At 31.5% G+C, this 25670-nt stretch overlaps 4 protein-coding genes and 1 non-coding gene across 9 annotated transcripts; 2 read left to right on the forward strand and 3 right to left on the reverse strand.

The window, feature by feature from the left end:
- Positions 1 to 4169: 4169 nt before the first annotated feature.
- Positions 4170 to 6661, reverse strand: LOC114375446 (probable protein cornichon homolog 2). 4 transcript variants are annotated; one of them, XM_028333227.1, is made up of 6 exons: positions 6353 to 6625; positions 6000 to 6181; positions 4985 to 5107; positions 4805 to 4887; positions 4578 to 4673; positions 4170 to 4429 (listed from the first exon to the last, which is right to left on the reverse strand). In XM_028333227.1, exons 1-4 carry the CDS (start codon positions 6353 to 6355, stop codon positions 4863 to 4865), a joined length of 333 nt encoding a protein of 110 aa, XP_028189028.1. In that variant the 5' UTR covers positions 6356 to 6625; the 3' UTR covers positions 4170 to 4429; positions 4578 to 4673; positions 4805 to 4862. The 4 variants fall into 4 exon arrangements, with proteins under 4 accessions (XP_028189028.1, XP_028189026.1, XP_028189027.1 ...); XM_028333225.1 differs by having other exon boundaries at positions 4812 to 4887; positions 6000 to 6661; XM_028333226.1 differs by having other exon boundaries at positions 4582 to 4673; positions 6000 to 6655.
- A 1496-nt stretch (positions 6662 to 8157) lies between these two features.
- On the reverse strand, positions 8158 to 9584 carry LOC114375326. The gene is made up of 2 exons (XM_028333102.1): positions 9048 to 9584; positions 8158 to 8465 (listed from the first exon to the last, which is right to left on the reverse strand). Exons 1-2 carry the CDS (start codon positions 9316 to 9318, stop codon positions 8383 to 8385), a joined length of 354 nt encoding a protein of 117 aa, XP_028188903.1. The 5' UTR covers positions 9319 to 9584; the 3' UTR covers positions 8158 to 8382.
- A 1013-nt stretch (positions 9585 to 10597) lies between these two features.
- On the reverse strand, positions 10598 to 12563 carry LOC114377536 (uncharacterized protein At4g22758-like). Of its 2 annotated transcripts, none has more exons than XM_028336087.1 (3): positions 12106 to 12563; positions 11258 to 11465; positions 10598 to 11157 (listed from the first exon to the last, which is right to left on the reverse strand). In XM_028336087.1, exons 1-3 carry the CDS (start codon positions 12391 to 12393, stop codon positions 10925 to 10927), a joined length of 729 nt encoding a protein of 242 aa, XP_028191888.1. In that variant the 5' UTR covers positions 12394 to 12563; the 3' UTR covers positions 10598 to 10924. The 2 variants fall into 2 exon arrangements, with proteins under 2 accessions (XP_028191888.1, XP_028191889.1); XM_028336088.1 differs by having other exon boundaries at positions 11258 to 11487.
- Positions 12564 to 14562: 1999 nt separating this feature from the next.
- On the forward strand, positions 14563 to 14635 carry TRNAK-CUU. Its single transcript has one exon. It is a non-coding gene; the product is annotated as a tRNA-Lys (tRNA).
- Positions 14636 to 15764: 1129 nt separating this feature from the next.
- Positions 15765 to 18870, forward strand: LOC114372932. Its single transcript, XM_028330497.1, has one exon. It carries the CDS (start codon positions 16260 to 16262, stop codon positions 18453 to 18455), a length of 2196 nt encoding a protein of 731 aa, XP_028186298.1. The 5' UTR covers positions 15765 to 16259; the 3' UTR covers positions 18456 to 18870.
- Positions 18871 to 25670: the final 6800 nt, after the last annotated feature.

Raw genomic sequence — 25670 nt, forward strand, 5'->3', positions numbered from 1 at the left:
AACCACTAACTTGGGTTGTGAGTAAAGTTAATCTCACATCTTTTGTAGTATTTGAAGATTCCCCATCTAACACAAAAAATTAAGTTCCTCGGGTCGGTGATGGTCCATAGTCGATATCACAGCAATGGGAATACATGGGTGACAAGTGGTACTCTGTGAGCGATTAGTCAAAATGAAAGCATGTGAAAAAGGAGGTAGCAAATTGCCGCTTATTGTAAGTCAGCTGGTTTTGTTTGTGTTTCTACAATTTTCACATAAATTTTCTCTTTCACTTCCTCTGTAATAATGAGGTTGCAACACACTCTTTTTATTATTTTTTATTGTTGATATGAATTTTAAACTTTTTATTATAAAATTAATAAATTTATCATGATTTATGAATGATGGTATTAAAATTTTTTACATTGTTAATTTATAAGCTATTTATTCACTAAACTGATATTACATCAAAATCAAATTGATAAACTGAACTATTAGAACTTAAAAAGTTATGATAATTGTCTTGACTCTTTTTTTTTTTTTTGAACGAATTGTCTTAAGTCTTATTCACTATCGACCGGCTAATACTTAATATATAAGGCATATATCCACCCAAAAACCAATCAATTGATGCGTCATCTCAAAGGTGAATTAGTGACAAAGACGAAAATAAAAACAAACGAAATGTTGATTATTAAAAAATAGGACAAAAAGTAAACAAAAAAGGACAAAAGAAACAAATGAAATGGCAACAATGAAACCTCCACAAAATATTTTTTAAGGGATTTATTAACCTTTGTTTTCTATTATTAGTTGGAAAGAAAGCAGAAAAAACAAAGGATCAATGACTAAAAATAAATAAAACAAACTTTTTTTCACAATATATATATATATATATATATATATATATATATATATATATATATATATACACGATATAGTCTTTCTTAATTTGCCATGACTCATTATCTTTTATATAAAGAGGTATAGCACAATCCACAATGGTTGATTGAAGTATAAGTGACACAAACTGCGTTGAATTAGTCTTAATTCAAATTTAACTAGATAATGTTATTGTTACAAGTGATAACAAAAAGCAGAAAAAGCTAAAGACAGAAAAGATAGAAACTAAAAGAATGAAAGAACTAAACAGCACGAGGGAAGCAAGTTTCCATCTCATCCCCTAACAACGGATTCAGCATGCCATGCGGGACTTCATGAGTGACAGTAAAGTTGGCATCTTCATTTGCACCAAGCTTAGCGATTAAATCAGCACACTGGTTCCCTTCACGCAGGGTATGACAAAGCTGAAAAGTCCAAGGAAGAAGGAAATTCTATTTCTTATTTCAGAACAATAAGCTTATAAATAGCTACAACAATTGAAGAATTAAAAAATTGTAGTAACAAATAACAAACATGATAATTGATTCAAATCAACTCTTTTTTTTTTTTTTTAATTTCAACTTGAGATTATCCTTTCTTATAAAAAAAAGTTAATAAAAAATAATGAAATAAAGTAAAAAAAAAAATAGTTTTCTAAGAAAACATTCCGAAAGACCTTAAAAATAGCCATAGAAAAATAGTAAAAATATAACAAAACACAACACACGTATCCCCCAAATATGTCCTTTCTGGCAATCATGCATGCTAAGCAGATACCCAGCATAAAGTTGAGAGTAAGAGCAAAACATAAAACATATACCCTGAAGTAAATATCGTACGTTATCTCTTAAGGAATATTAATATTATCGGTTTATCATGCATATATCGAATTCATAAAATCCGGCACCTTTGAATATATTCAACTTGCATCCACCTAAGGAAATAAAGAAAGAAAATGTTCTAGAGCCTGCCAGGCCTACTTGATGCCTTGAATTGATGGATACGGACGACTATGCATTATTTATTTTTTCAAAAGGAAAAAAGAAATAAAGGAACACTTGCTTATTTATAGTCGGATTATCATAAAATAGAAACCAACAAATAATATATATTCATCGGTATTAAGATTAAGAATATTTGGGATGCTACCAAATCCTGCCATATAATTGGATCGGATATTGCTTCATTAGAGATAAGTGTTCATGGAGTTAAGAATATACTATTTATAATTTTGTCGGAAAAAAATATATACTATTTAAAATCAAATCATTATAATTGGCTTCTTCGAAAATTTTAAATATTTACAATAGCTCGACCATGCTGAGTTATAATATTTATATAGTCAACTAGTTATATCTGTAACCAAACTTTGATCATTGTTCATATATATGGCTATTTATTCATTTTCTTTAGCGGCAAGTTAGCCGTCTTTGACCCTTTTGAAGACAAGTGTGTAGTTCCATAATTCAATCTCCAGAAAAGAACCACTCTGGAGTATGAACAATGATACGAAGCCAAGGAATTAAGATTTATAAAGGAGAAGAAAACGATATATGTCAGTGTTTTATTAGGTATATATAGGGACGCTAAAAAAAACTAGTTTTAAAAAAATAACTAGCTAGTAATATAAAAATAGGTATAAAATTATAATCAATTTTATAGTTATAGATTTTTTAAATATTTTTTTATTTAATAATAGTTATAGTAATAAAATTATAACTAGTTTTATAGAAATGATTATTTTAAATTTTTATTTTTATTTATCCATAACTATAATTGATTTTAGATATAACTTATTATATGATTGATAATATAACTAGTTTCTTCATAAGTAATTATATATGCATATTTTAAATATCAAATTATATTCATATTTTGAAAACTAATTATAATTATAGTTATAATATTTACTTATAATCTAATTACTTGTTAGATATAATTATAGGTATATAAATACTCAAATGATGAGCATTCCTATGTATATGTCGTTTTCCTTTGCATATCAATGACCGGATATAATCTGATTAACGATAATCACAACTCACCAAGTTGCACAGATAAATTAGGCTCTCACCTTTGCAACTATATATCGAACAAGTTACGATCCAAGTGGCATATATACTGGCTTGTCTTTGATTTCAATGTTATTTTTAGTTGTTTGTACAAAAGATGATTGTTGGCTGCTTCTCTGAAGAATCTTGAACCACTATGTGCCTGCCCACGTAAGAGTGAAATCCAGCGCAATTTCGAATGAGATTGCAACTGTAGAAGTCTAGAAGCTGTATAAGGAAACAGAGAAACTCCTTGAACTAAAAAATAAATACAAAAGTGTCATATTTTCAGAAACCTCTAAACATATATTTAAGTCATGGTTTTAATGCTATAAAATATTGTGAAAGAATCTACAGATGCCAACGGCAAGCATCTTCTTTGTAATTTTGGGGTTTTCTGGCCGACCCAAACTTTATTGCTTTGATATGTTATGTGGATGGAATTGTTATTGCCTTGGAGGCTTCGAATCTTTTTGTTCTTTTTTTTAATTACTTGTTTAATCTCCCACTTCCAAAGGCAAAGGGTGCTAATAAGTAACAAATAAGTACGATCAGTTAAGGGTTTTTAAAAGGAACATTGCCAGAAGAATAATTGCATTCTTTTTTCGAAAGATGATAAAGTTAGCCTTTTCATACTTTGATGTTAACCCTTGTTAATTAATGTTGTGATTAATGTTTCAGATAAATACGAACTAAATCATGTGGTAGACCTTTAAGAAATAAACCATTGTTAAGTATCAACATCTAAATTTCTAACTACTTTTGGATTTTGATAAGATATACGCGCATTAAGAAATTAAAATAACATTATTTATTTATTTAATTATTTAAAAATAAATTACTTGTCACCCAAAGTCACAATATTTTTTTGATTCAAGAACTAATTTAGATGAGCATGTGATAGAATTACCCTTTTTTACAAGATTCAATTTTAAAAAGTTGAAATACAAAAGCATAGTTTAGAAAATATAGTTTGTATTATTTAAAATGTTTCTATTTTATTTTAAAATTTTAATTTTCATGCTCTATCAATATAAAGATTTTTATAATTTCAACTAACTGAAGTCGCCGTAGATATAATTTGTTTAGTATTTTTTATAAATATATTTTTTCTATTGAGTGAGGCAACTAGTTTTAAATATATTTTTTTCAACTAGTTTTCATTGTTTTCTTCATTGTATTTGAAAGAAAATTTCATATGCAATAGTATAATATATACTTTAAACCAATATTTAGAAGACACTAGAGGCACACAAGTCAATGTTAAACCAGAGTCTTTTAGATGTGTAAGTTGTATACATTTCAATTTGAGACCTTGCTGGTTAGTAGCTATCATACATGAAATTTGAGACCTTGCTGGTTAGTAGCTATCATACATGAAAAAGTGAAAATGTATGCAGCCTGCATCAGTCTATTTGTTCAATGATATAGCTAACCCCTGCAGCATAATCTTGTATCCAACATTCCCGTAATCCAACATAGCGCCGTTCCAGCAGGTTCAATCTGTTTTTTGAGACCTAAAGAGACAGACGGAAAGACAGATTAAACCAAAATGCATGATGCAGAACAGAACCAATCACCATTTGAGGTATACAAATGTATAATGAGGATGGAAATTAAGAGAGGAAACAATAATGTGTAGTAGATAGGTAAAAAAACACGAACCTACTTCTGTCCTGATTCTAAGAATGAACATGAATTGCATTTGGATGCTGATTCAATCTTCCTTCAAAACACAATCTCTCCCTTGAATTTACCCCCCTAAAACATGCAAAGTATAAATTATTATTCTATACCACCTTTTATAAGTATCAACAAGCCAGCAACTCACCCTAAAATACACGTTAATCAGAATATAGCAATATGACAGGAAGTAATTTATTGTTCCCTACCACACACATTTAGGAGTTTGCAGCACTCCATAATACAAGCAAGCAATCACTGCAGTTACTAATCCAATGATGTGTAAATCATCCTGCAGCAAGAAGAACAAATATGAATAAAAACATCAATTTTAATGAAATTCATAAAATTGACAGCCAATTAAGCATTTTTTTTCAAATAGGCCATACCAAAATACAGAGAGGAAAAGGGTAAAAACAAGATAGAAGAGTTTGACAAGCCTTTGCTTCTTTTCCCAAGTGAGCAGGTTGAATATCTCAGTAACATCAACCAAATGCCTTCCTTGTCTATACCTGATCAAAGGAAAAAAAATATGCAATGAGCATGACCATATTAAGCACATTCCAGTATATTAAAATAGCAAGCATTAATGTTTCATCTCATTTGATCCTCTAACTAGTAAGCAGCCATGTACCCTGCAATGGCTATAATTATTTTTTTTTTAAATCAGCAAAACATATTTCATTAATTTGGTACCAGAAGTACCTATAAAAAAATACACAAAACAATTTCCAAATAGTAGCAACTGGGTTAAGATGTATTAATTTGCAGTAAGAATATAAACACCTACTAACCCCTACGCTACCCACCACTACCCAACAGGATCAAAAGATTTGAAAGGCTAAATGCTTTCTCCCTCCCAACATATGCTATGAACAACCCCCCTCGGCATCCGTTTCAGATTTGTAATTTGCCTGCTTGTCTGAGACTATGAAATTATGACCATATGCCGGACTTGACCCAAGCGTTACAGGTTCTGCTTCCCTATCTAATCTTGCATCAGAATTTCTTATAAGCTAATGAGACATGCTGAAATATTACTGCTCCATTGAACAAAGGAAAACTTAAAATTCGGAGTCAACGAACTTAGCCAAGACCAAACCAGAAATATAACATCTTGATTCAGAGACATTTTCTGAAATGGCCATAATAGGTTAGCAGTGAGGAATATAAGCAAAAAACAAAATTAAAGAGGTTTTCTGAAAGCAGAATATTTAGTTTTAGGAATCAGTGTAAGAAATATAGCCTAATTAGCCAGTCCATGAATGCAAAAAACGAAAACATAGGTTACTGATATCAAATTGAAGCATGCACAAACAACAAACCAAATAACTTTTTTTGCCATTGAGAAACAACACATTGGCCAAAAATATTAGTAGAATTGATATAAAGATATATACTTACAATCGGACATTGTGAAAAAGATAAGGAAGAAAGAAGAGTGCCAGAATCCAATGCTTGGTAAGAAGGTAGAAGCAGCACAGGACAGCTTGCGTAATATATTCTGGCAAAACCACCATATTTATTCGAGCTGAGGAGTCATAAGGATTTATATAATCAAATTCTAGGTCTGCCAGGCACAATAGCTGCAACAAATCACATGTTAAGAGGATAATTAATGGAACAACCAAACGCAACAAATCCATTATAACATTTGATTCAATGAATATATTAATTTAAAAAGAGAAATGAATGAATGAATCTGGTAAGTAACGAGGACAAGTAAGGAAATGAGGAGGAAGAAGGAGATGATGAACCATGCAAAGAGATCAGCCATTGTCTCCCTCTCTCTCTCCTTCTTCCTCTTCCTTCCAACCTGGTTGTTGGTGCGCACGTTAGCTTCAGCTGGAGCTTGTCCCCAGCACGTGCGCACTGTCCACAGACACCCACCCTTTTTTCCAGCCTAATTAAATTAAATAACCACATTACATATTTTATAAATCCTTCATTCTAGGATTTTCATATTACATCCGCCCTTCTATTAAGTTAAATTAGACTAACCAAAAGTTCTGTCATTCTGTCACTGGAATATGTATCAATAGCTAAAAGTTATTCAAAAGGAATATCTAACAAGTTTTTAGTATTTGAATTAAAATATTTATAAATATCTAAAATAATTAATCATATTTTTTAATTTTTAAAAAATTATCGATACTAATTAAACACACCCACCATAGGTATAAAATAACTTATACATCATATTTAACCAACTTATACCTCATTGTTGTTTAATTACAAATTAGTTCAGATATCATTTTTAAAATAATTATTATAAAAATATTTTTTTATCATTGATTATCTATAATTAGATAATCCACCAAAAAAAATCTATAATTAGACCAATTAAAAGATTTAAAAGCTATTAATGTATACTAATTCAATTCTTATGTATATTTAACATAAAAGATATTTTGCTATAAATATTATGTGATAATAAGTCTATTTTAAATGAATATTTTAATTATTTTTTTATTTTTATTCATTGATGTGTATCTTGTTTTTTTCTTCTTCTATTTTTTCCTTTTTAAATTTTTCAATATCTAGATTTATTTTCTTACTAATTTTTTTCAAAAAAGTAATCAAAATTGGATTAATTTTAACAATTATTTTGTTACATATGTAATTTAATAGAAAAATACACTTATAAAATAGTCCTTACTATAGTTTTTTTACTTATAAAGTCTTCGATATGTACAGTTTACAGCAACAACAAAAATGTTTTAATTAAATTAAATTGTTAATTTTTCTGTTATTTTTCGTGGTCATATGTTCTACTTGGAATGACCGGAAACAAACGGACGACAATGGAGACAAAAAAATAGTAACTCTCTTCAAATTTAAAAAAACTTTTGCTCTATGCTTATGCTTAACAAAATTAATTTAAAGTTGAAAAGTTAATTAAAAGTTAAAAAATTAATTTATTAAATTATAAATATTCAGAAAAATTAGTTGTTAAAGTAATTAAAAAGTATAAAATAATTAAAATAATAATAAAATCATAATTTATTTTAAAAAGGTGAAAATAGAATTTGGTAAGTATATTAAAGTTAAAAAGGGGAAAATATAAAAAAAAAACTAAAAGTTAAAAACTTAAATTTTAAAAAATAATATTTCAAGTAGGTTTCAAAAGTCAATAGAAGGTATTGAAAAAATTTGTTTATTGAACTCTCAAATAAATTTTTCAACAAGTTAAAAAAATTAAAAATTATCTTAAATATTTTATCAAACATATTCTATAATTATAATACTAATAAGAAAAGAGTTAGTAATACACTTTATAACACATTTTTCTAATAATTTTTTTATTATTCATTATAATATATAAAAAATTATTAATCGAAAGTAAGACCCATTAAAATTTATAATTTTTAATAAATATAAGTTAATACATTTTTTTTTGTTATAAATAGTGTGTTAAAAAAATGTTTATAGCATTTTTCTAGCTACCAAACACTTGAAGGATGATGATTGTTATTATTTTTCGTCTCTATCGTCCGTTTGTTTTCTGCTATTCTAAGTTGAACATATATGATTATGAAAAATAACTCAGAAAAGTTAACAGTTTAGTTTCCTGCGCAGTTCCTTGATTAGCAAACATTGGCATTTGATTACCTCAGTGCATGCACACATATGTTTCCAATAAATGTATATACAACAAAGGCAATCAAAACCATTGGAAAATGTACATTCAAACAGCAATGAAAAGTGGTCGGATGCACTCGGACACAGCCTTAATCTTCAAATCAAATGATGCGCAAAATCAATTACCACATGCATTGCTCGGAGCCTAGGAAAAAGAGGCCAGAGGCTTCGAGCAGAGAAAGAAGTTCCTTGACCCCAAGTTCTTCAACTTCTCATTTTGCTTCAAACCTGCACCGTCTCAACAACTATCACTCACCAGAAAAATTAACAAAAAAATATATGAGAAGTGAAGGCATGACACATATGATATAAAGAATCATTAGCGTGGAAGAAATTTTTGCATATATGATACATGTAACAGAGCAAAAATTAATAGTCTGTGTCGTCAATCTAAAAGACAGTACAATTTGAATTGCAACAATTTAATTTAATACCAATATTTCCATAACCATCATCTGCCCTTTGAGAACAAATAAAAGCATAAAAAAAACTACTCTAAAAAAAATATGAAAAAAACATGATAAAAAAAAGGTTCAATCATAGACCTTTGCAAAGAAAAATGTTTTCAGAATACAAAATTAAGATAGCAACGTATATATCTCCTTTAATTTTAGACAATAATTTTTAGATCAACCAAGCTATATAGACAATATAAAAAAGAGAGGTAGTAATTAACAATTGGATATTTTTTTATACAAAACACATGTATCTTTCAAATAAACAATTCTGTTAAAATATAAAAATACTTAATTTGTTGACTACGAGAAAATCAAAGTATATAGTAAAAGGTGAAAAGAAGAGAGGGGTTACTTTGGAGGGTGTAGGAGGAATAGTGAAGGTCGTAGCACTTTGGGTCAGTGTCCTTCAAGAGTGGCCTCCTCTTCTCCTTTTCATAAATTAGCAATGCTGCCTTTACCAAATCGGCGACGGTGTCTTCAGGCGACAACAGCACCTGTATTGCGCCCAAGCTGTTCTCGATAGTTACATTTAGTAGAAGTTTCGATGGCCGAACGTAGTCACAAGTTTCCATGGTCGGCAACGGAAACTTGTGTGTCGGAGGAGTAGAGACGGTTCCACCCATTGGCGGTCCCCACTCAAAGTTTGATGACTTTGTATTTTTTTTATTTTTCCCCTTGTGTTTTGTGTTGCTTAGAGATGGATATTTGCTTTGCTTGCATGCAATGGAGTAGCTATGGCAATGAGAATGTTGTTGGGTTGTTAGAGCTTAGGAATTACGATGGACTATTTCACTAGAAACTGAAAATAATTAATTGGATGATATGTGATACGAATCATACGATTGAAGCTATCGATATTTGAGGTGGTGGGGCTTCAACTGAGAAGGGAAATTTCTTGGAAGCTGCTAGATTTTTACTTTCATTTTGGATTTTAGAGGCTGCCTTCACATACCAATAATTCAAAATCCTTTTACAGTATACATTATTTAAATTTTTTATTTGATTTAATCCAAATAATAAATATGTTTTTATATTTTAAAACGTTAAATTATTTAATATTTATTTTATACCTATTTTTAAAAAGGTATAATAAAAAGGCATAACGTTACTCTTCGATTTAATTTCCAGCCCTTGAACGACACAGCAAACCCTGACAATTATTAGCCCAATCTGCATCCATAGCAATCGTGATATTGTTATCACTTATCACTATCTTTTGATTGGATTTGCTTCCCGGTCCCATATTTTTATTCTGAGAATGAGTTTCTTAAACACTTTGGCTTTACAGATAAAAAAAAAAAAAATACTTTGGCTTTAATTACTGAAGAGTTCTACGGTAGACGAATGAGACAAGTGGTTTATTGTAGGCCAATATTTGACCGCATATTATCAGGTTAGTGTCTGTTGCTTAGTTTAAAATTTAAATACATCATTACAAAATTATTGAAATTGCATAGTACACCAATTGTTTTTTTTTATATTTTATCTTAAATTCAAAAGTTTAAGCATATTAAAAAATGAAAAAAAAAATCGATAGTTAATTATATAACAGGTAAAGATTAACATGATCATAACAATGTCAAATCATCTAATAGTTTCTCAAGAAAAATGATGGAAATTTTGTGTATCAAAGACAAGACAAAACTGCAATAGTTATTAGGAATCCAACCCAACCAATCCGAAATTAATTTTATAGTGTCGCAATTGTTCATACACTCCCCATCTTCTCTTCATGCCTTTCAAATTTGTCCTATTAAGGCCTTTGTCAGGTGATAGATTAAATTTGGCCTTAAATTTTTAAAACCAACCAAATCATGCCTAAAAAAGGCATATGATAAGTAATATGCTAGGATTAAGCCTTCATTTTTTTAAAAAAAAATTAACTAGACATATTTAAGTAAATCAAGCTAATATGGTGTTGTATCAATTTTGGTAATGTGATGTCATCTTTTAATAACACAGTACTTGATGGCATCATATATAACTTACATAAATATTTTTGTAATGGACATAGAGAAAGTAAAAACAAAAAGTCTAGCACAGTATCTAGCATCTACATAGACTAAAAAAAGTTACAAAAACTAAAAATGAAATATTTACAGAAGTAAAAAATATATTGAAACCATAGATAAGTGGAAATGAAGGGTTGAAAAGCAACAGATAAAAAATCGTTGGCTTTTCCTATCATTGATTGAAGTAGCCCAGAGAATACAGGGCTTTTGAATGTCCTCACTGTGAGCAAAGCACAATGTTCCAAAGGCGGTGAGCTCTTCTTACAATTTTGCTAATCTTGCGGGCAATGAAAGAAGGGATCAGCAATGGAGGATTTGCGATGGATGGAGTGGAGCCACGTGTGAATATTTCGGGAGCACTTCCCCAACGAAATGAAGATGCATCATTATTCTTCCGCAGATAAAAACTTCTACTACCCACATCCGCAATGACTTGTGATTTATCCAAACCTTGCAAGTTGCAAGCAATGGTCGTAAGCCAAATAAATAATTAAGAAGCCCTACTCTAATAAAAGGATCTTCATGTATATAGAAATCTGAACATGCATACTCTGGAGACTGAAATAGGAGTGATGCAATTGGAATGAAGAAGCCATATTAGGATCGATCTGGGGGCTCCTGCCTTCTTCTGTATATTTATCGACCACACGCTTGATAGTATCCTCCACACTGGACCCCAGTTTAACCATGGTTCGGACTGGCCCAGGACTTCCCTCAACGGTCACATTAACTACCACCTTAGCTTCTTTCTCGTACCTCTTTATTATCACATATACAACTCTTACGATACAGCTTAATCAGTGTACTTGACCATGTTTAGTATTTTGCCAATTTGTAATTATTTAAAAGTCATGCATACTACGTCATTACGTCTATTATTAACATGAATGATTTAATATTCATCAATAAATAAGTTTTCACGCCACCTCTGAAGGCAATTCTTATTCTTGCGTAAAATAAAAGCACAACCATTCATCGCAAGTTTGGGAAAAAAAAAAAAGAAGAAGAAAAAACAAAGTCCTCTCTCCCTCAAGTTTGACCCTGTTCCACGTTAAACATTACGAAACAATAACAATTTAGGCCAAAAAGTTGAGGATTCATTCCAATTAGGGTCCCTTTTGTGTTAACGCCATCTCTAATTCCCATTTCCTCAAATGAAAGAAACATATCAGGCTACGTCTGCTTAGATATGAAAGGATTCTTAAAAATTAAAATGTCATCCCATCCCAGCACCGTAATTTATAATCGGTCAAATTAAGTAACCGGAAGAGCCCAAATTCTAGCCTTCTAAATATACTAACCAGACAGAGTAGCATGTGTTTGTTCGTTGGTAAAAATAATCATTTCAATTTTCAGAATAAGAACGAGTGTATAGTAATTAGTAAAGTTGAGTGTAACCTGTTTAGTGTGAATCCGTGGAGAGGAAAAGGGGGAAGGGGAAGACAGAAAGGCATCTGAAAAGGTTTTAGGGCGGAAAAACGACCCTCCTCCGCTCCTCCTCGAATAATGGCCGTCAACGTCAGCATCGCTGTTATCATGGCTTGAAAGCAGAGGAGCCGACGAACAGCGCTTCAGGATCTTGATAGGCCTCGACTTGCTCTTGGTCCTACGACGGGGAGACGGCGAGGGGTGCGGCGCCTTATTTTTCCGGGCGGCAACCACCGGCGAACTTCTCCGTGGAGACATACAATACAATAGTTATACAACGCGACTGATCGATCAGATCAGAGTTTATAATATTATAGCGAATAAAAAGAAAAGGAAGAGAAGAGGAAGGGGTAGCTGCAGTGAAACCTATGGCTACCTATCAAGTTCGTTCGCTCCTCTCTAATACTATTCCTGCTATCTGCTGTTACTGCTGCTGCAGTGTGGGTCCCGCACTCTTTTTATTCGTTAATATTTGCGTCACGAATCACGATTTCTCTCAAATTACTTTTTAATCTTCATGTCATTTGTTTTTGTAATCTTTTAAGGTGTTATAATTTATATATAATTTTATTTTAATGGTAAAAAATTTCAAAAAAATTATATTTTTATTTTTTATTTAATTATAATATTATTATATATCATATAAATATTATTTTTTTATTATTAGAAAATAGTTTTTTATAAAAGATATATATCTTATTTTTAAAAAATTCTTCTTAACACATAAATTTATTTTAATGAAAAAAAAAATTATAAGAAATAATTTAAAACCCCTATTCAGATGCTCATAGCTTCGGCCCCACATGTCACTTGGGATTTGTTACCTTTTTCTTTTCTCCTCTCTTCTTTTGGGACAGAAGAAGAAGCGTTACGCACCGGCCATCAATTATTTTATATGCTTTTCTCCCCCTTTAGCTCAATGAATATACTAATTTTCGGTGATAAAATATGAAAATAAAGTGAGTTGCGGGGCATTATTTATTTTTCTTTTGCCCGATAATCAAACTCTGTCGTTTCGGCATCTTCCAAATAGATACTCATATCTCCAGTGGATAATATTAATATATTTACCACAGGTGGTTTTCTCATTATATTTTAAATATCATTTTTAAATAATTTTTAATAGAGTTAAATATGTTTGTGATTCATTCATATAAAATAAATAATTTATTGTTTTGGTCTTATGAATAATTTCTTTAGTCTCCATCTATTTACAATAAAAAATAATATTTTTACTTTCTATTATCATATAACTCCAATTAATTACTTGTGTGTTTAATTTAAATTCTAGTAATATGATCCTATTTGGATAAACCATTCAATAAGTAATTATGTAAAAGAAAATAATAAATGAATTAAACTTCTACCTAAGTTAAAATTAATTTATGTATAGTTTTTTTAATTTTCTTTTCTGAAAAATCTCAATGACAAAAAGTTTACAAAATAGTTATGTATAAGTTAATTTTAATTTAAGAGATAAATTTATTTTTCTATAATTGTATATAATGTCATGTTAACACATAACTTCTAAGAAGTTTTTTTAGACATAAAATAATTTCTATTTATATATCGTGAAACAAATGCTATGGGATTAAAAAAATGTTTTTTTTTAATTTTTTGTCATTGAGAAATAAAAAGAAAAAGACAAAACTTAAAATTAATTTATTTTACAAGGGTAGGCTATGGGTTCAGGGTTTCAAGAACTATAGTCTATATAAGTCATATCCTTTCCGACAATCCAAGAGTTAAACACGTTAATATTAAATTCTAAAGGATAAAATAAATAAATTTTATTTTTTTAACGATATAAAAATATATTTAAATTTTATTTAAGAATAAGTTTCATCATTATTTCAATGCTTTTGAAAATGTTTTTTTTTTTTTTACAAAGTATTCTTCAAAAGTCCTTTGACACTAAATCCAAAAGTTAAGCACAAAGAATCTACAAAAAAAAAAAAAGGAAATTGTGCTCAAAGGCAAATAAACCATACTACTATACTAGTTTAGCTGTCTTGATAGAGAAATGAGAATGAGTAATGATTATATATTTTTTGTTTTATTTTCTCTTTCTCTCTTTAATGTTTAATAACGTTTTTTCATGCATTATATGGAACTATTTTTCAAGCTATCAAAATTAAAAATTATTCTTTTAATAATGAACAATTTTTTTCTTCTAAAGAAGTTATGTCTTACAATAAAATATAACAAAAACAATTCACATTAAAGAAAAAGATTCAAATTTACAATATCGTAAAAATTATTTTTATATCAAAAACAAGGATTCATATTTATGACATAAAATTAATTGTCATATTTTAGAAAGTTAATAATTATTGTACTAATAGTTTTTTTAATTGACAAAAGAAAAAAGAGTTAGTATAATTAAGTTAACTATATAATTAGATAATTACAAAATCAGGACAATAAGCCCGTCTAGCTCAGTTGGTAGAGCGCAAGGCTCTTAACCTTGTGGTCGTGGGTTCGAGCCCCACGGTGGGCGTTATTTATTTATTTTTGTTATTCACATTTTACAAGGAGTCAACAACAAACCAGAATGTAACCGATTATTATTGGGGTCAGCAATTATGTGGTTTATCTGGCCAGCTGAGCTTTCTCATTGTTCCTCAGACTTTATGGCTGTTTCTAATCACAAATAGCAAAATTTCACCTTCCAAATTTTCTGAATTTGTTGGACTATTCTTGCTTTTTCTTCAACCACTTTTATAAAGTCAGTGAAATTGGAAATGAGCTTTCTCATTGTTCCTCAGACTTTATGGCTTTTCTTTTTTCATGGCATCATTAGAAATATCAGTTTTTCAATCTTTGCCGTACGCGTGGTAATCATGGGGCTCCCATTTTAGTCCCTCCCTTGCTCACCCTGTCACTCAACATATGATCCTTTCTTATCCATTTTTGGTATTTTGGATAAATAGGGTGAAACGATCTATATCTTACTGCTTTTGAGGAAAATCGATTTGATAAGGGAAAGGGAAACTGAGGTTGTAAAAACCTTCCTAGCTAAGTACTTACTGGGTGTAAATTGTATATGTGTGACTGGCTGGCATGATATAGAAAAATATTCAGAAGCTATTTTCTCCTGCTGAAGTTACAACATAAGAGCTACAGTCAAATACATATTCCATATATATAAGCCTCCAATTGTCTCCAGCAGTATATATGTAACTTATGCAAGCTTTTGTTTTGATTTCTTCTATTTGTTTTTCCCGCTATTACTTACTAAGTTCCTTCTTAATTTCAATTATGTCTTATGGGAATATGTTTCTCTTTAATTCATTTATTGATTTCCTTCTTCCTTCTAAAAAGAGAAAAACTAAAGATTATATTTCTCTCTCATTTTTCTATAAAAAAAGGTTAAATTATAATTTTGATTCTTAATTTTAAATCTACAATTTGAGTGATATTTTTAAATTAAGATATTTAATTATCCTATTTTAAAAAATAAGAAAAAATAAAAATACTTATTTTTTTAAAATAAAAAAACTAAATATCTTGATTTATAGATAAAGACCAAAAGCCTAAATCTGAAATTATGGTCGCACCAAAAATACAATGTACAAAAAAAAACACAGATCAGCAAAATGATTAAATGGACATTTAAATAGATAATTACTAAATTATTTAATTATAATACATTACTAACTTTTTGGAAAAGATAAGAAAAATAAAAATAAAACGGAGAACAAGCGTTGTGAGCGTGAAACGCGATTCAAAGATACAAAGAGATTTGCTACTTGCTAGCAAGAAAAAGAACGAATTTGTCACACATGCTTCTCTTGTCTTCCTTTCCGTGTAACATCACCATGGTAATGGAGGTAGTGTAATATATGTATCGCACTCGCAGATAGTCTCCAAGTGAAGGCGCGTGTACTTTCCTCTCCCTTTCACCGTCATTTCCCTGCCTCAACAAATAGACACTTCTTTCAATAAACAGATCGACGCTTATTCACATGGCAACGCACCGGAAATTCAAATTCCGGTCACCGCCGCCACCTGCTTTTCCCGACTAAATGCACATAACCTGATTGATACCTTTGAACATGTAATCAAATAAAACTATTCATTCCCATTAAAGAAATCGTCACTGCTTCTTCTTCTCACTTGTAATGGCGAGCACCACACCCTCTGCTGACTCAGCTTCAGCAGATGAAGTTACCGCAAAAGCCGTTAACAAGCGCTACGAAGGGCTGGTCACGGTTCGAACCAAAGCTATAAAGGGCAAAGGGGCTTGGTATTGGCCGCACCTGGAACCCATGTTGCTGCACAACACCGAAACGGGGCTCCCCAAAGCGGTCAAACTCAGGTGCTCCCTATGCGACGCCGTTTTCTCCGCTTCCAATCCTTCACGCACTGCTTCTGAGCATCTAAAGCGCGGAACCTGCCCCAATTTCAATTCCGCCGCCAAACCAATCTCCTCCGTGTCTCCCTCCTCCGCCGTCGCCGCCATGGCCTTGTCGCCTCCATCCTCTCCGACCAACCACAACCACCGCAAGAGAATTTCTTCTTCCTACGACGCGCCGTCGCAGCAACAGCAGCCGCATTTGGTGTTATCCGGTGGAAAGGACGATTTGGGAGCTTTGGCTATGTTGGAAGACAGTGTGAAGAAATTAAAGAGTCCGAAAACTTCAGCCGGTCCAACTCTAACCAAAAGTCAAGTCGATAGCGCCTTTGATTATCTCGCTGATTGGGTCTACGAGTCTTGTGGCTCTGTCTCTTTTTCCGCTCTTGAGCACCCCAAGTTCAGAGCGTTTCTCAACCAGGTCGGGTTGCCAACAGTTTCTATCAGAGAGTTCACTGGAAGTAGATTGGATGCCAAGTTTGAAGAAGCTAAAGCATATTCAGAAGCGCGAATCAGAGATGCTTTGTTCTTTCAAGTAGCGTCGGAGGGATGGAAATGGAAGGGGAAGAAGTATTGTGAGGAGAAGTTGGTTAACATGAGCGTGAATCTCCCCAATGGGACCAGTTTGCACAGAAGGACCTTGTTTGTCACCGGCTCTGCTCCTTCCAATTATGCACAAGAGGTTATGTGGGAGACACTAACCGGCATTTGTGGGAATGTCGTGCAACAATGTGTTGGTATTGTTGCGGACAAGTTTAAGAACAAGGCCTTGAGAAACTTGGAGAATCGAAACCCTTGGATGGTTAACCTTTCTTGTCAGTACCAAGGCTTCAATAGTTTGATCAAGGACTTCAACAAGGAACTCCCCTTTTTTAACACCGTTACACAGAATTGTCTCAGGCTCGCCAGTTTCATCAATTTCAAGTCTCAGGTGAGGAGTAGTTTTGACATGTACCAACAGCAGGAGTACGGGCACACCTGGCTGCTCCGAATGCCATTGCCCTCTCGCCAGTTCGAGTATTTTGACACTGTGTATGCAATGATGGAGGATGTGTTGAGTTCGGTTCGTGCCTTGCAGTTGCTGCTGTTGAATGAGAACTTCAAAATGGCGTCAATTGAAAACCCGAATGCGAGGGAAGTTGGGGGCATGATTCGAGATGTGGGGTTTTGGAATGATTTGGAGGCTGTGCATTCGTTGGTTAAATTGGTGAAGGAGATGGTTAAAGAGATTGAGACAGAGAGGCCTCTTGTAGGACAATGCCTTCCCCTTTGGGGAGAGTTAAGGGCAAGAGTGAAGGATTGGTGCTCCAAATTCCATGTTGCAGAAGCGGCAGTAGAGAAAGTCATTGAAAAACGGTTCAAGAAAAACTACCACCCTGCTTGGGCTGCTGCTTACATTCTTGACCCTCTTTATTTGGTTAGGGACACGAGTGGCAAGTACCTTCCACCGTTTAATTACTTGACGCCGGAACAGGAGAAAGACGTGGACAAGCTCATAACAAGGCTTGTGTCAAGGGATGAGGCTCATATTGTGTTAATGGAGCTAATGAAATGGAGAACGCAAGGGCTTGATCCTGTGTATGCTCGTGCTGTGCAGATGAAGGAAAGAGATCCTGTTACTGGGAAAATGAGGCTTGTGAATCCACAAAGTAGTAGACTTGTGTGGGAAACTTATCTCACCGAGTTTAAGTCCCTGGGAAGAGTTGCAGTTAGGCTGATTTTCCTTCATGCAACCTCGCGTGGCTTCAAATGTAATTGGTCTTCGTGGAGATGGGTGTGTAGCCAAGGAAACTCCAGAGCAGCACTCGATAGGGCGCACAAGTTGATATTTATTGCAGCTCATTCCAAATTCGAAAGAAAGGATTTTTCCACTGATGAAGAGAAGAATGCGGAGTTGTTTAGCTTGGCAAATGGTGAGGATGATGTGCTGAACGAGGTTTTTGTGGAGACATCCTCAGCGTGACAATTTCTTTTTTTAAGGAATTTTAATCTTTAGGATTCATTGAATTCTTTCCACTACCCCCTCTTCTTTCTCTTGTGTCTTCTTCTTCCTCAATGCTTTTATTTATTTTCTTAGTTTTGGTATTTGTTACTCTCTCGATGGATTTCGGGGCAGTTATTGGCGATTGAATTTTGCATTTCTCCTGCCTGGAATCGTGATTCGAGTAACCTCCCATCGTTCATCATAGCATGGTTTATTTTCAAGTCGTTAAATATCCTGGGAAAGGATATGTGTCTTCTTGTTTGTAAAGCTAGAGAAAGTGCATGACCACCAGTTACAAAACGGGAAGACTAGAAGAGTGTTGTAGAAATTCTATGTTCCTCTAGTAATTTTGAGATTAATAATATTTGTAAAGGGGAAGCTTTTTTTATTTATTTATCAATTCTCCTTTAATCATAAAATCGAATCTATGCTCAAACTTTATCCGCAATTTGGAATGTAAAATCAGGAGTGAGAAATGCGGCATATTATTGTTAATTTCAGAGGGAGTTCCTGGGGTTGCGAGTGCTCGAACAGTGTTCCGTTTTATACCACAAACAAGTGCAATTATTCTCTATACGAATCCATTTCCCAAATATGTAAGTGTTTTGGCACGAGAAATGGTTTACATGGCATGTGGCATTAGATGTTTTTGTTTAGAGAATCTTGGAAAGCATATGATGTGATGCATTTGTAAAAACCTGGGTTGTTACTCCGTTTTGATGACTCCTAGATTGATGAATTCTTTTCCACTCCAAAGTCCAAAGGCATTCAGCTTTCTGTATAAAGTCAAAGTCGTGCATTAATCATCCCAAAGTCTTCTTCAACTCACGTCAAACACGCAACTTTACAAATGGCCATTGTTTTCAAGTTCAGCCACGATGTTGATTCCTTATCAAGCTCTGTCCATAGTGTTGTCAGCAGAATATTAACAATGCACGACCCGAAGGGGTTTTTGTTTGTTAGCTAACGCGGCCATGGACATGGACTTATGGGGTCACAAATTTTTTTCACTTTCCGCTGGCAAATAATAGAACTATAATCCTTGTACTTAGTTCAAAACTTTCCTCAAAAGATCTTTCAGTTGCTGAGTTCTTATAATAAGTACCGAAATACAATTTTGTACATGTAGAGAGTATTTCAGTTTTATGTAGAGGTTGTAAACATCCAATAATTATGACTAGTATTACGTTAAAATATAAATTCATGTTTTTAGTGTCGCGGAGGACATGCAATGATATCATTGGATTGGTAAGGAGACCATGAAATTGTTGTTTGTTAGTAGAACTTATTGGACCATAACCTATTTATTAACCTAGGAGCTCTCACTCTCACCCTTGAGCTAGCAAAAGTATCTAAGGGAGGGTTTGACTTGAACTTTTAGATGTATTTATTGGCAAGGGCCAGAGACAGTTGGAATGGGTCGAGACTTGAGATTGAAATTGAAATAGCAACCCGTAGTTAATTGCGGGTCAAGTGTCAAATATAATGTGTTACCAAACTGGCTATTAGAGCAAAGGCTTAGATTCTGAAGTGGCATTGCCAGCGCTTCCTGAATCTATCCCATCCAAATCACCTAGTGTTAATGTTATGTCTGAACCCCAACATGAAACAAGTGGAAGTCTTTTTTCAAGCATTGGTTGTCATGGAAGAAGAATAAAATAATTAAAATTTAAGCTTTAGTTTCATTAATAAAAAAATCGCATATATGTTAATAAAAAGGTTATGTATATTAATAAAAAGATGTAATATATAATTTTTTTATTTAATGAAAAAAATACTCTTAAAATTTATTTTAAGTCCATCTTATTTTGAACCAACATGGTTATATTATATATTAAAGTTTTGTTGAGTGAAATAAACTTTGGGTAACTTGTCTTTTAAACATTCTAAAGCTTGTGATGTTCATGCAGAATCATTGGAGGATGCTTCCCATGATTGCGAGGTGTTGAGAGGACCCAAAGCAAAGGAAGGCTGTCGGCATGAAGTAGCACAGAAAATGCTGGAGAGCGATTCTTCAACAACGAATCTTAACCGACTTCTTTCTTTTTTCAAAGCTTTTTCCCATTTGACAAAGAGGGGGCATATGGGGTTGTTGAAACAAAATTATTAACATTGATTTATTCGAAAAAGTTCAATGTCTTAATTTGCTTCGGGAACAGTTTGTTGAAGCAGAGCAAAGTTGCTTGTAAGTTTGTAATTATATATTGCAAATGAAAAGGGAAGGTCGTATTCATATTACATTATTACCAAATTCTGACGTCAACATTACAAGAGTCTGTGAATTCTTTTGAAGTAACAAGTAACTAGTAACAACACAGCAAATATCATTTAAAACAGTGGCAAAAGAATTAAAAAGTATAATTAATATTTTAGTTTTTATTAAAACTGTTATCTATTTTTTTTCATTATTTCAGTTTGTTTCATTATCTTATTTATTGAGTTTCTTAATCCATACTAACTTAGTTTCATCTCACTTAAGCTTTATCTTATATATATATATATATATATATATATATATATATATATATATATATATATATATATATATATATATTCGGGTTTCTTTAGATTTAGGGACAAATTTTAGTTTAAAAAATGATTCCTGACAAAATTGAGATTGTATAATGAATAAATATTTAGTACATATTTAATTACGCGTCCACAAATTTAAAATTTACGTGCGTCAAATATTGAAAGCTAGACATTATAGTTTCTCCCTAAAACATCTAATTTAACGTGGTTTTCTCATAGACGTGCGTATTGAATGAAATTCTAAGCAATAAAATCATCTAAATTCATCTTCCGAACATTCTTAGCTATAAATCTAATTTACATATTTAAGTTTAATTTTAAACGATGAAGTTAATGAAATTGAGCCTACCACATGTATTCATTAGCTTGATTACAATAATAATCAACAACATTTAAATCTAAATTCTAATTCATCTACCTTTTCACACAATAGTAACAAGTTAAGCGAAATAGTACCATTTTTACCATATTTTATTATCTTCCTTTAAATTCCGTATGATTTTAAATAATTTAATTTTTGTAATGATTTGAAATTGGGTTTGTATTTTTATCTTTTCAGTCTAAAAAATGCCCAATTGATAGTGTGCTTATTATGCTCATATGTGGCAATTATGTTGCCATTGATAATGGGTAGGGAGGGGACCCTTTTACTTCTCTTTTTAAGAGAGTATTTAAGTCATCTAACCCTTTCCACCCAAAACAAGTCAGTTTGCCAGATGTGGAAAGTTTCCAGTTTTTTTTTTCTGAATGTGGAAAGTTTCCGGTTCTCTTTCACAATTTAAAAATAAAGAGTTTAATTAAAATATATTGATTGTGCAAATATTATTTTACATTATTATAAATATTATGTTGGGTCAGATTATTGACTTTTGTAACAATTGATTTTCTTAAAACTGTAATAAAAAACTGTAATAACTAATTTCAAAATCATATTTAAAATGATTTTAATTAATTAATAATGTATTTTTTTAAATAAAGAGTATATCAAAATTAAATTTAAAAAATAACAATTCTTCTAGTGTTGAAAGAAAGATATATAGAAACAGAAACCAATGCACCCTATATTTTATGAGACTACGATCTAACCCCGTCATAGTCATCATGATCATAATAATACATATCCCCCGTGGAGCTGTTCATAGTTTCATATGATTCTCTCTTTTTGTTGATGGTTTTCTTTTTCGCACACCATCTACTTTTTTGAACAGTAAAAATTATATATATATATATATATATATATATATATATATATATATATATATATATATATATAATATTTTTTATTTAGCAAGAGAACTTGTAAAACTATAGTGTGAGATGATTTAAAATTATTCAAAGTAGAGTGAAGAATGATGTATAATAGTATAATTATGCCACACTCGTTGGTTCTTCTAAGAGACAGAAATCATTGCTGGCAAGTGGCAACCCTTACCAAAGCTAATTGCTCACTCACCAACCAAAAACTCAATCGATCACTTTTTCCGTATATGTTTGTCTCTATCTCTCTCTAGAGATGTTAAGCTTCCACCAGTTGGTATGCAGTGCACCTATCTACGTTTGTGAGTTAAAGCAAAAGGGAATAGGAAATACAATGATTAATATGGGACGACAAACTCTTCTATACAAGAATCTTCTTTCCAAGGCCTAATTATGTGACCCATTTTTTCATCTTTACATTCCCTCTGTTAATTATTGTTGCTCTGTTAATTATTGTTGCATTTAAGCATGGTAATGAGGCCCGAATCTCATGGGGCTAGTTTTGAACCTGTCTTAATTTTGATGGGAAAAATCTGAGTTGATTGAGATTAGGGTTGAAATCGGATTCAGATTTTTCTCGACAAGCAAAGTCGAGTTCGGGGTCAAGATGAAATTATTAATACTCGACCGAACTCGCCTTACTAATAATTAATTTACAAAAATACCTTTAAATATATATAACACACTAAAATATGAAATTATTGGATTAGATTTTATGTTATTATTGGATTGAATTTTATGTTATCATGTACAATATAAAAATATGGCGTGATTGCTATTTAAAATTGTATTTTTCATTCTATGAAAAATGTATTTTTTATAGGATTTTATAAACATGTCAAGGGCGGGATGGAATGAGAAAAACCCAACCCCGTCGAAGGCGGAAATGGGATGTAAATTTACATCCAGTCGGATTTCGAAGACAAGGATAGGGGGAATGGAAAGTTGGGGGCAAGGGTAGGATAAGCAAAACCCGATCCTGACTTACCCTATTGCCATGCCTAGTTACATAGTAAAAAGATCACATTGAAGCATATTGATTCTTGACATAAGAAGAAGAATACAGTTGTGATCGTGCTTCAAGATGGGAACCTACTCAAATACCCATAACATTTATTAGATAATATCCCCAACCGCTTTTATTGTGTCTAAGTTTTTAGGCTTTCAATTATCTTATAAATTAATTTTATCAAACACATGCACTTTATACGCCTAAGCTTAATCAAACGATAGTATAGAGTTAGCAACTTTCTATCAAACTTCAGAAGTTTGGTGAGCTCAAAGAGGATTGTTGAAAGAATAATTGGGATTGTGCTGGGAAAACAAGTAAAAAAAAACTTAGGTTGATTGAATGAAGAGACAAGGTCCAAAAGAATACTTTATAATAGTGTGGAACATGGTTCTTATTAGGTTGTGTTTGTTGGAGTCTTGGGTATTGCCGATGATTGAACAAAGTATCAAGTTGTGAGACAAAATTAGCATAAATCTTTTGTGTTAATTCCTACTTTTCAAAATCTCTTTCATTTTCACCAATGTTGAAGGAGTTGAACTCTTTAGTCTTTAAAGTTTAATTAACAAACTTTATTACATTTATCTATATATAGGATGGTATCATATATGCTTTTTTTTTAGAAGCAGATGATATTATATATACATATATATTGTCTAATTTGTAAACTTGCTTCATTCTAATGTTTAAATGTGTTTTTCTGAATAGATTTATATTTTTTTAGGAAAAACAATTTAAATCTTTTCTTTATATGTGAGCTTAGCCTATAAGATTTAGTAGTCGACCTTGGGGCCGCAGTAATGCTCCTCTTTGCTTAAAATAAATAAAAAATTAGCACCTCACTCTGTTGGAGGTGAAAAACCACAGTGCGACATGTCTAATTTGGAAAACAAACTTATAGTTGGAGGGACTTTAGTCACAAGGCTCCCAGCCATATTTGAAGATGACTATTCATGTTAGTGATACTAGATGAAATATGTGCATAAAATCCACACAGTATTATGCTTTGGCAGGTTATGGTAAATAGTGACTTTGAGCCACCAAAAGATAATAGTGAAAATCTTTATCTAGAGTCTATATGGACTTAGGAATACATCAACCATATGTAGCTTAAGACTAAGACAAAAATATTACTCACATTGTTATTGTATAAAATACTAATGGCCTAATTCATTAAAAAAAGTAATTAATTTGATTGATAATAATAGATTTATTTTAAATTCATAATTTTTTTTAAATTATCATTGTCATTAATATTTTTGTAATGATTTATTAATATATTTTTTTAATGAGAGATATTTATAGTTTAAAAATAATCAATGCAAAAAATATCATAAATTAAATCTTATAGAAAAGAATAAATACCATTTCAAACTTAGATCTTATAAATAAAAATAGAGAGTAATAGTATTATATTATTGTGTACCCTTCATTAATAGGTAACAACATAGTTAAAAAATAAAAAAAATTATATAAATGTCAATAAAAAATTTAAACAAAGAGATTTATTTAAAACCAATTAAAATAATAGAAGATTACAAAATAATTTAATCTATAAATGTTAATAACAAATAATCTAAATACTTATGAAAAAGATGTAATACTGTTATCCATTTATAATTTCTATCATTTGATATTTATTTTAATTATACATGATCACACTTGATTTGTTCTTATTTTCCTAAATTTATACTTTATAAAAATTAAAAAAAAATCTGTAGAAATCAAATTTTATTTGTGTCATTATTCGGCAAATGATTAAATACAATATTGTGATTTTTATTTGATATAAATAAGTGATTTAATAATATGCATTTTGAAACACTCTTACTATTATTATAATTTAAAATTATGTATTGCTGATACGTGTAAGAAATATTAAAGGAGTTGAACAATGATTTAAAATGAAATAATAATCTTAATACTTTTAGCGTGTACTTGTCATTAAAATATAATTCAGTTTATTAAAGTAACGTTTGGCTTGATGAGAATTGTTTATAGTTTAGTTTTGTGCAAAAGAAAAGAAAATGATTGGATAAGTGAAGTGTTTTCACGTGACATGATGGTTAAGCACTAAATTAATTAGGCCTTATTGCTCCAATTAGAAGTTACCTGGACGGGAAGCATGACAAATACGAACAACTGTGCAAAATGTACGACCACCAGTTACAGATCAGAGACTAATTATAATTAAATAATGTGGTGGACCTATTACTACCACTAGTAGCTCACACTGAAGGACAGGATGAGATAACCCCTTTCCACGGCTCCTAAATGATTGTTAATTTCTAACTCTAATTTAAATTGAAAGTTAAACCAGCAGTGTTAAAATACCAAACTCTCAAATACACTTCACTATATAAAGATCAAATAGGGGAAAAATATTGAAAAAATTC

The sequence above is a fragment of the Glycine soja genome, chromosome 11 (genome assembly GCF_004193775.1).
Source record: "Glycine soja cultivar W05 chromosome 11, ASM419377v2, whole genome shotgun sequence".
NCBI classification, from domain to species: Eukaryota; Viridiplantae; Streptophyta; class Magnoliopsida; order Fabales; family Fabaceae; genus Glycine; species Glycine soja.

Coding starts and splice junctions, on each gene's coding strand:
- LOC114372932 (XM_028330497.1), top strand. CDS start 16,260: ATGGCGAGCACCACACCCTCTGCTGACTCAGCTTCAGCAGATGAAGTT.
- LOC114375326 (XM_028333102.1), bottom strand. CDS start 9,318: ATGGGTGGAACCGTCTCTACTCCTCCGACACACAAGTTTCCGTTGCCG. Junction 8,466..9,047: donor TTCCTCCTACACCCTCCAAA/GTAACCCCTCTC, acceptor GAGACGGTGCAG/GTTTGAAGCAAAATGAGAAG.
- LOC114375446 (XM_028333225.1), bottom strand. CDS start 6,241: ATGGATTTGTTGCGTTTGGTTGTTCCATTAATTATCCTCTTAACATGT. Junction 5,108..5,999: donor CTTTTTCACAATGTCCGATT/GTAAGTATATAT, acceptor TCCTTTGATCAG/GTATAGACAAGGAAGGCATT. Junction 4,888..4,984: donor CTTTTCCTCTCTGTATTTTG/GTATGGCCTATT, acceptor TTCTTGCTGCAG/GATGATTTACACATCATTGG.
- LOC114377536 (XM_028336087.1), bottom strand. CDS start 12,393: ATGTCTCCACGGAGAAGTTCGCCGGTGGTTGCCGCCCGGAAAAATAAG. Junction 11,466..12,105: donor CACGGATTCACACTAAACAG/GTTACACTCAAC, acceptor GTGATAATAAAG/AGGTACGAGAAAGAAGCTAA. Junction 11,158..11,257: donor CTCCTATTTCAGTCTCCAGA/GTATGCATGTTC, acceptor GCAACTTGCAAG/GTTTGGATAAATCACAAGTC.